The 12,793-nt window shown below is 40.9% G+C and overlaps 1 protein-coding gene across 3 annotated transcripts in view; it reads left to right on the forward strand.

The window, feature by feature from the left end:
* The window catches only part of ESRRG (estrogen related receptor gamma), a gene marked incomplete at its 5' end in the record, with an annotated part of 375,667 nt that overhangs the window by 133,068 nt on the left and 229,806 nt on the right, over positions 1-12,793 (forward strand). Inside the window, one exon of one of the 3 annotated variants that reach the window (XM_080615780.1) lies at positions 9,946-10,004. The exons of the other annotated variants lie outside the window; for them this stretch is intronic. Coding sequence (XP_080471906.1) covers positions 9,946-10,004 — 59 coding nt within the window. The remainder of the gene's footprint in view (positions 1-9,945; positions 10,005-12,793) is intronic. 3 annotated transcript variants of the gene reach the window in all.

The following is a 12,793-nucleotide window of genomic DNA, read 5'->3' on the forward strand; positions in this document are numbered from 1 at the left end:
TATCCCACCATTAATTGGATCATCAGAATGTGATCCGCGTTCTGGTCCCCGGATTATGTAAGACTGACTTTGCTCTGACGCGCTGAACCAGAGGCTTCTTTTGCTGGGTATTTTGACCCTTAATGTAGATAAGTGGTATTTTTCATCAATCTTAGCTTGCATTAAAAAAGGGAAACGTCAATTCAATGTGGGGCGTTTAACTTAATTCAACATCTTTTAATTTAATACCTTGGAGAAGTTAGTCTGTCTCCGACCTGACGGAGACTTCTGCTGATGGAATGGTTTGTGGAGTGGGGTTGGAGGCACATTTTTCCCGCTCTGTAACATGGTCAGGTCCCAAAAGTCTCTTCATGCTTCATCTCTGTATGAAAAGGAAAGGTAGAAAAACAGAACCCCAAATGTCCCCCTGACCATGCTTTGCTGTATCGGTAATGAATTTCCTCAGTTCCTTTGGACTTTTCCCTGATGACTGCAACTATGTGCCTGAGGGAGAAGAGACAAAAAAATCTATTCAGTTTTTGCTGCCCTGCTCTATTCTCAGCTTCAGGTTTTCTTGGGGGTTTATTTTCTTTTATTTTTCCCCCATGAATCAGGGTGCTTTGATTAATTTGTTCAATATTCTTACCATGTCTCGTTGCTACAATAACAGCTGGTTTGGAAATCCTTTACATGGACTAGACCTAAAATCCTGTTGAAAATAGGGGACATCCTTTCTGATAGAAGGATGCTTTATTATTTTTTTAAGTTATATCAGAATAAGAACAGGACATGTCATAACACTTTTTTCTTCTTTCTTTTTCTTTCTTGTACTGCATATAAATGCCCTTCTAGTGCTTCTCTTCCTGATATTGAATGTGTTTGTCCCAGTGGTGCAGCCAGTAGTTCAAAGGCAACCGCAAGACTTCTTTCTTTATTCTTTTTCCCCTAATAAAAACAGTAAGTTTCCCACTTTTCTAAGCATTGCAAAGAGCATCAGATTCATTTGAGTCTTAACCATGGCTTTGGGAAAACCATTATATGGCATAGTGTCTCTTGGCCTCGTAGTTGCTAGGTAGTAAAGTTGGTGGGGTGAAGAGAATTAACATTAGGTTTCATGACCAAGGCTTGATATTTCTCCTAGTGCTGATGCTTAGTAATTCTGGGTATGGCAATGATTTCAGTGAAGTTAGTACCATCTATCTATCTATCTATCTATCTATCTATCTATCTATCTATCTATCCACACACACTTATCAGCAGTCACTGTCAGAATCCGACATTTTTGGTGTTTCTGAGAAAAAGAAGCTCTTCACCTCTATCACGCAGTGGCAGAAGCCCATAGAAATAATTTTGCAGCTGAGGCTGACTGACTTAGGTCTCCCTTCTTTTGTTTTCTGTCAAGACCTCAGTTTTAATTTTCCAGCTCTTCCCCCTCCTTTGCAAGTCACTCAAATACTGCTGTACTGTGGGCAGGAAGAACTACCGAGGCACAGCAATGGTGTGGAGTGGTTGGACTTCATGTTTCACTGCTGTATTCTAGGCTGTAGAGACCTTTTTTGAGAGGTCTTTAGAATGTTATAGGTTGAGGAAAAACAAGCTTTTGAGGTAGCAACTTTGTTTAATGCTCAATCCCAAGGAGCACAGGACTGAAGAGGGCCTTTCTTGCATTTTTCCCACTCTCCTGCTGTCCAGGACCTGTTCAGAGTCTGCTGTATGGGGGGAAAAAGGGTCAAAACTTTGAAGCAGAGAGTTTAAATAGGAGGCTTGGCACAGCTTGTTAGAATGTCCCATCCATACAGGTTTTGCAGTTGCTTAGGATGGCACTCTGTGAGCTCTCTCAGTATGGCAGAGAGCATAGCTGGCCTCATCTTTGGTCACACTAATTAAGTTCTCTAGATTAGCAGAATACCTTGGTTAGCCTTCTCGCTGGATTTACAGATACAGTAAACACAGATGCATACAAAAGCTTTTGGCGGGAGATGTTTTTGTGATCTTGAAGACCAATAGGAAGAGAACTGGCCTGGCGTTTGGAGTGAGCTGTCATTAACAATTAATTGTGCAGTGAGCAGGAAGAAGCAGAGTTTCTGATGTTGGGGTGGGGGTTTGGGTCTGTGTGAGGTTGCTGTCACTCGTCCAAGGTATGTGGCTCATACACAACTGCCTGACCTTGCTGCTTCCCTTTCTCCCCCCTCCTTTTTTTCTTTCTCTTTTCTTCCTGATATGAATTGAATAGGCAGATAGATATATACAGTTCTGGTCAGCCTAATTGGCGCTAGAGGTGATATGGTGCAACACTAGGACAGGATGACCTTTAGATTTAGGCTCCTGACTGGAGCACAAGAAACATGTGCGTTCAATTCCAAGCAGTTCTCTGGCTGGTCTCTTTGAATTGCAGTATGTATTGGTCATGGTGGTCTTCTGTGCACTTACAGCTCCTGGCACCTCAGGAGGATGTCACCTAGAACAATAGATAACACGGAACTCCAAATAAGAGCCCTGGCTAGAGATTCCTATAAGTAGATGACCAGCTTGCAAAACTATAATGCTTTTCTACCAGGCGTATTTCATGTTACAGTATTGGAATATCTGTGTTCTCCTTAAAACTTTCCTTGAAACTGAATGAAGAATGTGAATTTGTGCTGTGATGTTACATGCTTGCTATACTAACATGCGAAGAAAAGTTCAAAGACATATATTATCTATGAGGGAATTACACCTACTTTAGCGTAACTATTTTTTTAGCAAGCAGCATTGAAGGAAGCTTGTTTGGCCATCTTCAGACCTGGTATAAACAGAATCACCTTTCCCAGAGTAAAACTTTATCTACTTCTGCCAGACCTAAGTTTAGCTTGGCGACTTCCAGAGAAGTACAAGTCTCACAACTCTGGTCGTTCAACACCAATACAAAACTAATAATAAACTAAAACAGTAAATATAAACCCGAATAGGTAAGTCTAAAATTACTTTGGCTACAGAACAAACACATTGCTTCTTCCCGCATGGAAGGGCCTAACCTCCTGTAGGGAGAGTAGGATATCTCCAGGATTGATAGTGTTCCTACAGCAACTGCATTTCTGAACAAGCTTTATACTATGCTTCTGAGTTATTCTATTGTATGGAGGGAAAAGGAAACCTTTTTTAGGTTGTGACAGTGCTTTCCTGGGCAATTCATTCTAAACACAGAAAGTATTATCTCAGGGTGTTTTGCTGTATGGAGTTGCATTGGAAGTGCATTACTCCCAATCTGTTTAATTGGAGTCTTGGGTGATGCTTCTCTGCTGCCTTATCCCCAGATAGAAAGCTGATCTGTGTTTTAAGTACACTACAAGGTTGGAAAGTAAAGTTGAGTTTGCAACGAAGCAGATATATTGGCTTCCCATGCTTTGAAGACAAATGGAGTCTCATCCATCGCTGCTACACCAGTATGCCGGTGCTGTTTCAGGTTGCTTTGGGTTAGGATTTCAGTTTGCCCTTCCTTCCTAATGGGGTCCCTTGGTGGAGAATGCCATCCAAGTGCAGGATGGATGAGATGCCCTAAGGACCTGTATCAGGCTTGCCTTTTAAGCAGTGCCTTGCTGAACTGTGAACTGGGCTTTTCTTGAAGTGCTGTGTGGGGTTATAAATTCAACTTCGAGACAAACAAAAAAAGGGGGAACAAACACCATATACAGCAGCTCACATCAGCCTGAAAGCACACAGTATTCAGTGGCAGTATTAATATGCACCTAAAATGATTTTCTTGTGATGTCTTAAATATTTCCCATGGGCTCCTTTCTTTGTTCTAACTCCCTGTGGAAGGGGTAGAGAAAAATTGCTGGTGTGTTTGCTTCTGCCACTGTCAGCACCAGGTTCACAGCAGAATTATTTCTGTCCTCTCTAATGATTGTCAGTTACCTCATTGCCAGGGAAATGGCCCCCTCCATCTTCAGGATCATAGCAGCTAAATTCCATTACGGAAGACAACGCTTCCCTCCTCCAGGCTGCCTGTGAAATGCTTCTTCTTGCCATTGTGGCTGGGTTTCCCTGTTGGGTAATGCATCCCTATCCTAGGTCAGGCTGCGTATTGACAGCTTGCACACGTCCACTGCTTGACATTTTACTCTTGGTTCTAATCTGAAAAGTAAACCCTGTGTTTCCTTCACAGTGGGAGGAGGGAAGGATTTAAAGTAGGCAGGATGCAACAAAACCCATGTACTATATCAATTATGATTATATCCTCACCTTGGCTTCTCGGTTTACTGGAAGGTATTTTTGCAAGACCAGGTGCATCTGTATAAGTACTGAATGGTTTTTTGCACTGTAATGCATACTTTTTGGGATTGGAGTCCACCTTTCACAAAGGCCCAACCACACAAAATGCAAATACTTTTCAAGGCAATGTTGATTAATTCAGCAAATTCAGACCATCCTACGTGGTAGTGTAAAACAAGTGCCCTGTTTCTGTTTCCCGAACTTGTGCTCGCTACGAACTTCACTGTGCAATTAGATGCTGTTGCTAAATATGTCGGGCAAATGTGACCTATAAGGGAACACTGGTCAGCATATTTTGATATTTTGTGAGTGATAGCTCACACGTACTGCGCTGTGAAGCTGAGCAAGTGTCTTTTAAATGGTTGATTTAGGTTTCAGTGTTGAGCCCAGCTGTTCCTTGAAACACCCTGTACAGTACAGTAATTTAGAGTTTAATGGTCTTGTATAAGAAGGCAGATGTGAATCACAGGTGAACTACTTCTGAATGATGACAAGGGTGTGAGCACTCTCCCTGCCCTTGTCTTTCCCCTCCCAGTTTCTCATTCTCTAATGTTTTGTTTATATATTTATTTAATTTTTCTTTCCTCCCTGTCTCTTTGCAACACAGGTAGGCACATTCCAGCGTGACTCTGAGCCTGTCTACCAGTTAATCTGGTCCTCATGTTTAATTTTAATGTCTTTTCACCTTGCCTACCCTAAGAAATCAGTACTGCCTCCAGTAGCTTTGAATGTAACAATAAGTGTATGTTACAGAACAAGGAGTGAAACATTGTCTTCACCCAAGATTTGGAAGTGGTAGGAGATGACCTCTTACACTTCTTTTGCTTTTTAGATCTTTAAGCCCTAAGCCACCCTAAATCTACTGTCCCTATAAAAGCTGCTTTTTAAAAGGCTTTAGGAGGCTTGCTGACCTTGCAACCTACTTTGTAAGGAGTCTGCACCCACAGCTATTAAACAAAATTAATTTCAGCACTTTTAAATTGTTAATCTTGCAAAAGACAACTTCTTGCTCTCCAGTGATCCCACAGGTCATCATTCTGTGAGCTGCAAGCCATCGCCAGGGTTCATGGCTCTGAACATCATCAGTCTGCTCGTGGTCTCCCAAATGCCTTGCAAAATTAATTCCTTTGGCCTCCACTTTCCCTCCCCAGCAGCTCCTTGAAGGCACTTGGTGAGCTCTGTGTGTGTAGTAGCTATTCACCAGTAGCCACACCACAGATTATTCTTATTTTAAGGTTGTTCTATTCAAAATTGGTGCTTCTGATCCTCATCTTGTGGTAATGAACTTTGGGCAACAAGACATGAATTCAGGTAGGAAATGGCAGATTTAGAATTCAGAGTGTTAGGGTTTTTAATGTAAGGGTGACCTCTCTTGTAAGTTGTTTCTCCATAACCATGGGGCAGATGCTTTACCAGGTGCTAACTTATTTTGAATCTTTTTAAATGTATTTTTTCTGCCTGGCCTTGAACTTTGGAAACACTGCCTTTTTTTTCCCTCCAGGTAGCGATATGTGTGAATGCACTGGAAATGGGAGAGAAAATGTGTGCTGTGTCTGGTATTATCATGCCTACTCGTCCCTCCTTCTTCCACCTCTTTTGTCTCTGCCACTCAAGCCAATTTCACTCATACGCCGACTCTCATTTGGGATAATAGCCTCTCTTTTTACTGTTGTCTTGTCATGTTTGATTCGGCAGCACAAGGATTTTAAATTAGCCAAAACGCTTGCATGCTGGGCTTAGTCCGCTGCCACTACTAGTTGTAGAGCCACTAAACCACTTGATGCTGAAATTGATGATTGCTCGGAAGGAATAAGAAATGGTTGGTGGCTACCGGGAAGATTCATTCACGCCGAGCCCCTTTTAAGAAACCTAGGAGGGAGGGAGAGAAAGATTTCCTTCATTTTCTGCTGCCTGGCCGGTGGTTGCATTGTGCTTGTGCCAGGTTCCTGCTGAGCGATTACAGCCTTGCTAGGCTGCGTAGTTCCTGTGATTTCAACATAAAAACAGAATAAGAAAAATGCACAGGGAAAGGAAGGGGGGAGGGAAGGATAAAGCTCTGAAGACTTGCAGTTCAGTAATGTAGAATTATGATGTGTTAACTTGACCAGCTTTTGTTGTTGGTTTTTTGGGTTTTTTTAAGCTAATTTGTCACCCCTGGCTAGAACTTTGCTTGTTGAAAGTTTTGCCTGGTAGAAGACTCTATTGGCCTGCCTGAGTTGGTGATTAAAAATGACCTGTCATTAATAGAATCTGGGATCACCAAGAAACTACTACTACAAAACTTCTAATAATATCCTCACACACCCCCAAAATGCCTTTACTTGTTTATGGTTGTGCTTGAAAATATGGAAGGGCAAAATTTCTAAGGGAGAAGAAGATGGCAGCCCTTGAGAAACTATATAAAGAGAAAGCAAATGAAACTGTAGAATTAAGTATGAATGACTAGGGCTGTACATGAACATAATTGTATTTCAGAGCTATATACAATCACATATGCAAGGTGAGGGAGACAACTTTTATTTCCGTTGAGTGGATTTGGTTTCTTTTTGGAAGTGAATGTTGTGGCTGGTGTGTTGGTTGTGGTTCTTTGTTTTAGCACTAGTTTCTGGGTTATGGTGATGATAAGTAGTCAAATGGTCAGAAAAGGTCAGTAAGAGACCCATGTATAGTGGCTCAGGATTACCAAGTCCATAGACAAACACTATTGAGCAGAAAATAGTAGCAACTGTGATTTAAAAACATAACATCTAACCAAATAAACCTCAGCCCTTTATTAGCCATATATGCAAGTTCCCAGACAGAAGCATGGCTTCAGAGATATAATTCATTATACAGTCTCACAAATAAGACCCTAAATATAACACATGTGGTAATACAGTTGCATAGCATCCAAGCCAACGAAGATGTTCTCATTTGATCTAATATTGCTAACATTATTATTAGCAATATTCTAGCACTTTTTTTCCTGAATACTGAGCCACATGTTCTCTTGCATAAGATGCCCTTTTTTGCTGAAAGAAAAAAAGATAATCTTGTAACTCTGAAGGTGTTGGCATCCAACTTTATCTCTCTTGTATGTAATAAATCGTGGAGAAATCATGTGAATGACTAAAGCTCTAAAAATACAAATCTAAGTAAGAGGCTGAATCTCTGGGGCCTGGCAGTGGCATGCTGTTGTGCAAGTCTAGCTCTAAAGGCTTCTGTCTGTGCCAATTAACAGTAGATTGGAAAGCCAAGCGACCATGATGGGTTTAGTCCTGTTATCTAACTGCTGCACTGTTCAGAATTGCTGATTTCCCTGCAAAATCATGACAGATGTATTACAGGAAAATGTATTGGTCGAGTAGCTTGTGAGAGAGTTAATGCAACGGATAATAAGTAGCTAAAGCTATGTCCTCCAGCAGACTTTGATGTGGTTTGATAATATATGGGATGGGTCAATCTGCCTTATTAGCAAATGTAGCCTGTTAATGCTCTACATACAAACTAGAGATTTGATAAAGCACTAAATCAGTTTTCACAAGGTATTAGATGTTAGATACTTAATGGGATCATCATGCTTTTGCTACACTTGGTTAAGATGTGTTCTGTAACAGAAGCATGCAGCTGCATGACATTTCACCAGGAAAGGAAGTGTGTCTTGTAACTGAGTCACGAGTCTGGGAATTATAATGTCCAGGCATTGCTTGGCTTCCAAGGTACCATCTCTCTGATTTACCAGAGAGGTTTCTCTTTTCACATCTGCAGAATGGGACTGTCTCCTTCTCTTTTCTCTTTGCCTCCTTGGAAGCTTAAGCCACCCATGCTTGTAAAGTGTATTGTTTTTATCATTGGATGCGAAGGGTGCAAGTAATCATAATTCTGTGAAGCTTCAGTTGCATGATGCTCATACTGTCCCACTCAGTAGGTGCTGGGAAGTTCCCTAAACTTGACAGCAGAGAATTTACAGGTCCAAGCAGATTTGAATAAGAAACCTTGGTAGAGTGTAGAAGGAGGAGCTCAGGGATTTGATGTAGTGCTCCACAACTGTGCTCTGTATTCACTCTGTGCCAGTGTTCAACTAATACTTAAATGGTGAAGTAAAACCAATAGTTTAGTGAAGCCAGAAACATTTTCATACAGCAGAAAATCCATTAGCAAGGCATGTAACATGGGGACAATATCCTTGCCTTCATACACTTGCACTCATTCTCCTAGTGGGGAACATGGGCAGAGAAGGAGACCTTCCTGGGGCCACATGGCAAGTCAGCCTCTGAAGTGAGTTCTCTGAGCATTGTCTTATCTGAGCTGATATTCAGTCCACTAAAGCAGGCTGCTGCTTTGCCTAGCTGGTAACACTTTCATAAGCTGGTTTCTTCACTATCAAAGAAAGGGCTGTAAAATGACTTTTTTTGTAAGTTCTGTGGTTTTTGTCTTGTTAAGTAAAAGTCTAAAACGGCTGACAGCAGCGTATGCCCACAGCTACCTTCAGATATCTGTGCTTTAAAACCCATTAAGTGTTTTGTAGTTATCACTCAAATCTAATTTTTGCTAATGTTGGTTTTGCCTGTGTTTACAGATACTGTTCTTAATTCCATTTGAAATACTTTGTTTTACTTTCTCTTTACATCTTACCACTTACGCAAGTAGCTGGTCCTGAACGACCAGCTGCCAGGCTTTGCACTTCTCCTAGCGCTAGGGAAACATTCCAACCCTTACATGAAATACAGTGAGAGTGTCATATATAAAATGATCCTGGCTGAAAGGATAGAAGCTGCATCCTAACATAGATCATGGTGGGAAATGACTCAAAATTACATGGCAGCTTCTCCCCCTTTTACCCTCCCCTCATCCTTCCCTTTCTCAGTGGTAAGAAATGCATCATATATTGTGACAGTTTACTAATAATCCGTTTGCATCTTTCATTAGCTTGTTATTTATAGGATTGCAAAAGGGCATCGGTACCACTCAGCCTCTGCCAGTGCCAGGGTCCCAAAGACTGAAATGTATTTTAAAAGCACTAGGTTATACCCTGGCCTCAGCAATGGGCTCACCCAGCTCTGGCAGAAGCCTGTGCCATGCTTTGGGCTGAAATCCCATGTTTTAAAACGTGCTGAGGCCAGTGTAGACTTCATCTGCTTGTATGAACAAGAAGATTTTGCCTCATAGCTCCTTCTGAGCCTGTACCTGATGAGCTCAGAGCGGGAGGGTGGCGTTTTCCCTAATAAATTCCTTTTTTTGAACCCACTTGTTAGTCAAGCATTGTGCACACTAACTACAGCGAGGGCCCTGGGCATAAATTACTCTCGCGTGGCACTGTCTCCGAGCAGCCCCCTAGTTATGGATTACTTTGTTCTCAACTTGACAGGAACATAATTAGAACTGTTGATGAAATCTACCAAATTGTTCCTCCGTGGCCTCAGTGGTCAGGAAATTTGGCTGAGTCGTATTTGTCACCGACATAAAGGCTCTAAACACTTCATATTAACTATGTTATTAATGTGCCCTCTAATCCGTCGGTGAATTGGTAACACTTGGAGCGAGCACCTTGTGATGAATGCATTGTAATGCTGTTAAAAAGTTTCTAGAGGGTGGGGAAAAAAGAGAAATTAATGAAAAGTGAACATTCCTGTGCTGTTTCTTTTCTCTGTGTGTGTATTTTTATGTTATGCAGTTTTGTTTTAATTGGAGATTCATTTAGGCTTTACATTGACGAGACCGTTTTCTGTTCTATAGGATTTGCTGACATTTGGGCTGTTTCATTGCCAGAGGAGGCTTTGTGTGTCCGAAAGGAAGTGAGTGATCTGGCCATAACAAATCCTGCCAAAATATTTTAACACCGTTACGATTTTCTAATGCAATGCGTAGTGAATGTGGCTAGAAAAGGATGGTGAGTCCACGAAGGGGGTTTGCTTCCTCTCCTCTGCAGTTTGTCTGGTGGAACGAGCACGCAGGAGCTGCTGGGGGTGGTGGGAGACCGCAGCCAGCAATGGGAGGGGATGTTTGTATCGCTCCAGGCATAGTGTTAGCACTTGATCTTTAAGCCAGCCTTTCCCATTGTGGTCCTGCTCTTGAACCTCCAGGAGTCCGGGGTGATCAGAGACAGTGTTTTAGTTGTGTTAAATAAATTCTTTAGGCTGCTGTAGATATTCAGTGACTAAAACAGAGAAACGTGTTATAGACGAGAGAGACATTAGTGTGGCTTAAGGTCCTAGAAGGTGGCAAGCTGCTGTCTTGGGGAAGAGCAATTCTAACCTGCAAGGCAAAGGGTGATCTTAAGTCCAGTATAGTTTTGAAGAACACTAATGTGGCTCTTAGCTATGTGAGCCACTGTGCTTAAAGTTTTGAAAGCAAACATTAGAGTTTTCACGTGTAGCATTTGGGGGATGAGGACAATTCTGACAACCTGATGTTTAACATAGAGCTGGAAGGAGGGGAAAACAGTCATTTTAATCCCTGAGCTGTTCTCTAAAGCAGCAGGTAAATTAGCTGCTGGTTTTGTAATACTTTAGTGATTTGCTTATATGAAATTTAACACCATCCACTCGCACCTTTCTTTCCCCCAAAACGAAACACTTAAAATCAAGCAAACAGAACCAAATCAAAACACTTAAAACCAAGCAAACAAAAAATCAAATCACAAAAAAAAAAAAAATCAAAACACGAGAACCAAGCAAACAAAACCAAACCAAAACATGTCTAAACCTAGCATTGAGTAAATAATTTAACACTTAAAACCAGCAAGCAGTTCAGAATGTGCTGACTGCAGAGTATCAGCCGTCATCTCTTGTGCCCAGCATATGCCATGTCGGATTACTCTGTCAAGTAGCTTCTCTACCATGGTAAACTCATGTTGCTTTGGTCATTTTACATTCGCCTACTTCAGAATAAACAAAGTAGCTGACCCTGTGTACCAGCAAGTTTTGCTGAAGGGAGGAAAGGTAATGAGAAATGGAAAAGTTGTTGAGCATGACCACTGCTTTGGAAGCTGCTCCGCATGTGCAGATTCTACCATTTCTGTTGAACAGTCCCAAGTTTCTGACCAGTTTGAGCTATTTTCCTTGGCCTGTGTTGTCAGTGCTCAGAGAGACATAAGTAAAGTTAGGCTTTTCATTGTTGATGGTGTTTCCCATTCGATGTTTCTCCATGTTTGTTTTTGAATACCAAGCAGAATTACAGGTTCTCATGCTTATCTCCTGAACCCTTGTGCGGTTTTTGATGCGCTCACTCAAACTGCCTTTTTCCTGTGGCCGCTGTATGTGCTATTTCCTGTGTCCCGGGGCAATGATGCTTTTGCCAACGGGAAAGAAGTGTTAGCCTGTGAGTTAGAACTTTGATACTTAATTTCGTGATCTTAATATTTGTAAATGAAATAGGAATCTTATTCTGCACCTTTCTCATGCAAATCTATTTCTGGTAATGAACAATTTAAGTATTTTTTCTTTTTAAATATGTAGTTGCTATCTCTGGAACTTGAGATCAGAATTCAGGATGCTCAAATTAGGTGTTAATGCATACAGATACCCTGTTGATGACTCTATTGTTAGAATAGAGTAGACCAGTACTTTCCCTAAATCTGTTTCTTTTCAGTGCTTTTGTCTCTTTCACTCTCTCAGATCATCTTGTTTAAATTTTTCTTCTGTTCCTTCATTTCACCCTTTAATCCATTTCTGCCAAAGCCATGGAATCTTGAGGGGCTTTCTAAACAATTAGATCTTGTTACTTATCTGCAGTGTGCTCAAAACTGAATTTCTTTTGATCATAGTCTTGTTTTATGACTGTTCTAACATGGGTGTTATTTGGGCCATTCTTACCCAAAAGCATGTTTTATTCTGTCCTGGCTGTACTTCATCTGTCTTTCTAATTTGCATTTGGCATTGAAATTTTTTAAGTGGATGTGTATTGTATTATCCTTGAATGTTTTTATTTTCCTGGGTTTGGGGTTTCTTTTATTTTTCAGTTTCGAATGGGAATGTCATGATATCCATCTTGTAGATACAAATCTGTGTCATTCAGTAGACCAAAATTCATCACGAGCAGAGCTAAATTCCAGTTCCACATTTTATTTAAGGGTAGGAAGTAACATTACTTTTGTGGAAACCAAGGCATTTACTAAAGGCGGAAGTGGGGAATGAGGATTTGATATCAGAATTGGGCTCTGGAATATTAACTTTATAAAACCGTATGATCTTAGTGTCAGCTTTGGAGAGCATATGCCAGTAGATGCTCATGTTTGAAATTAGAATTCACAGTTAATCATTCTAAGGAATAGATTTACCACTTCATAAACTCTGCTAAAGACTGTTTTCTTTTCCAAACATTTAAATTACTCAGCCATTTTATACATTAAAATCCAGTTATAACTTACAGGATATTTTGAAGAATTTTCAAAGCTATTTCTTTTAGTAACTGTACATTGACTGAGGCTTTAGCATCGAGTAGTTCATATTCTCAACTGCATCTATTGTTTTTTTTTCCTAACAAAATAGGGTTTCAAGAATGTTCGTTATCAGACTAATGAGTACAGATCCAAACCAGCCGGTACCACTTTCAGAACATGTGTCATGTCCCATAAAACTAAGGA

The sequence above is a fragment of the Psittacula echo genome (genome assembly GCF_963264785.1).
Source record: "Psittacula echo genome assembly, chromosome: 4".
In the NCBI taxonomy this organism is placed as follows: Eukaryota; Metazoa; Chordata; class Aves; order Psittaciformes; family Psittacidae; genus Psittacula; species Psittacula echo.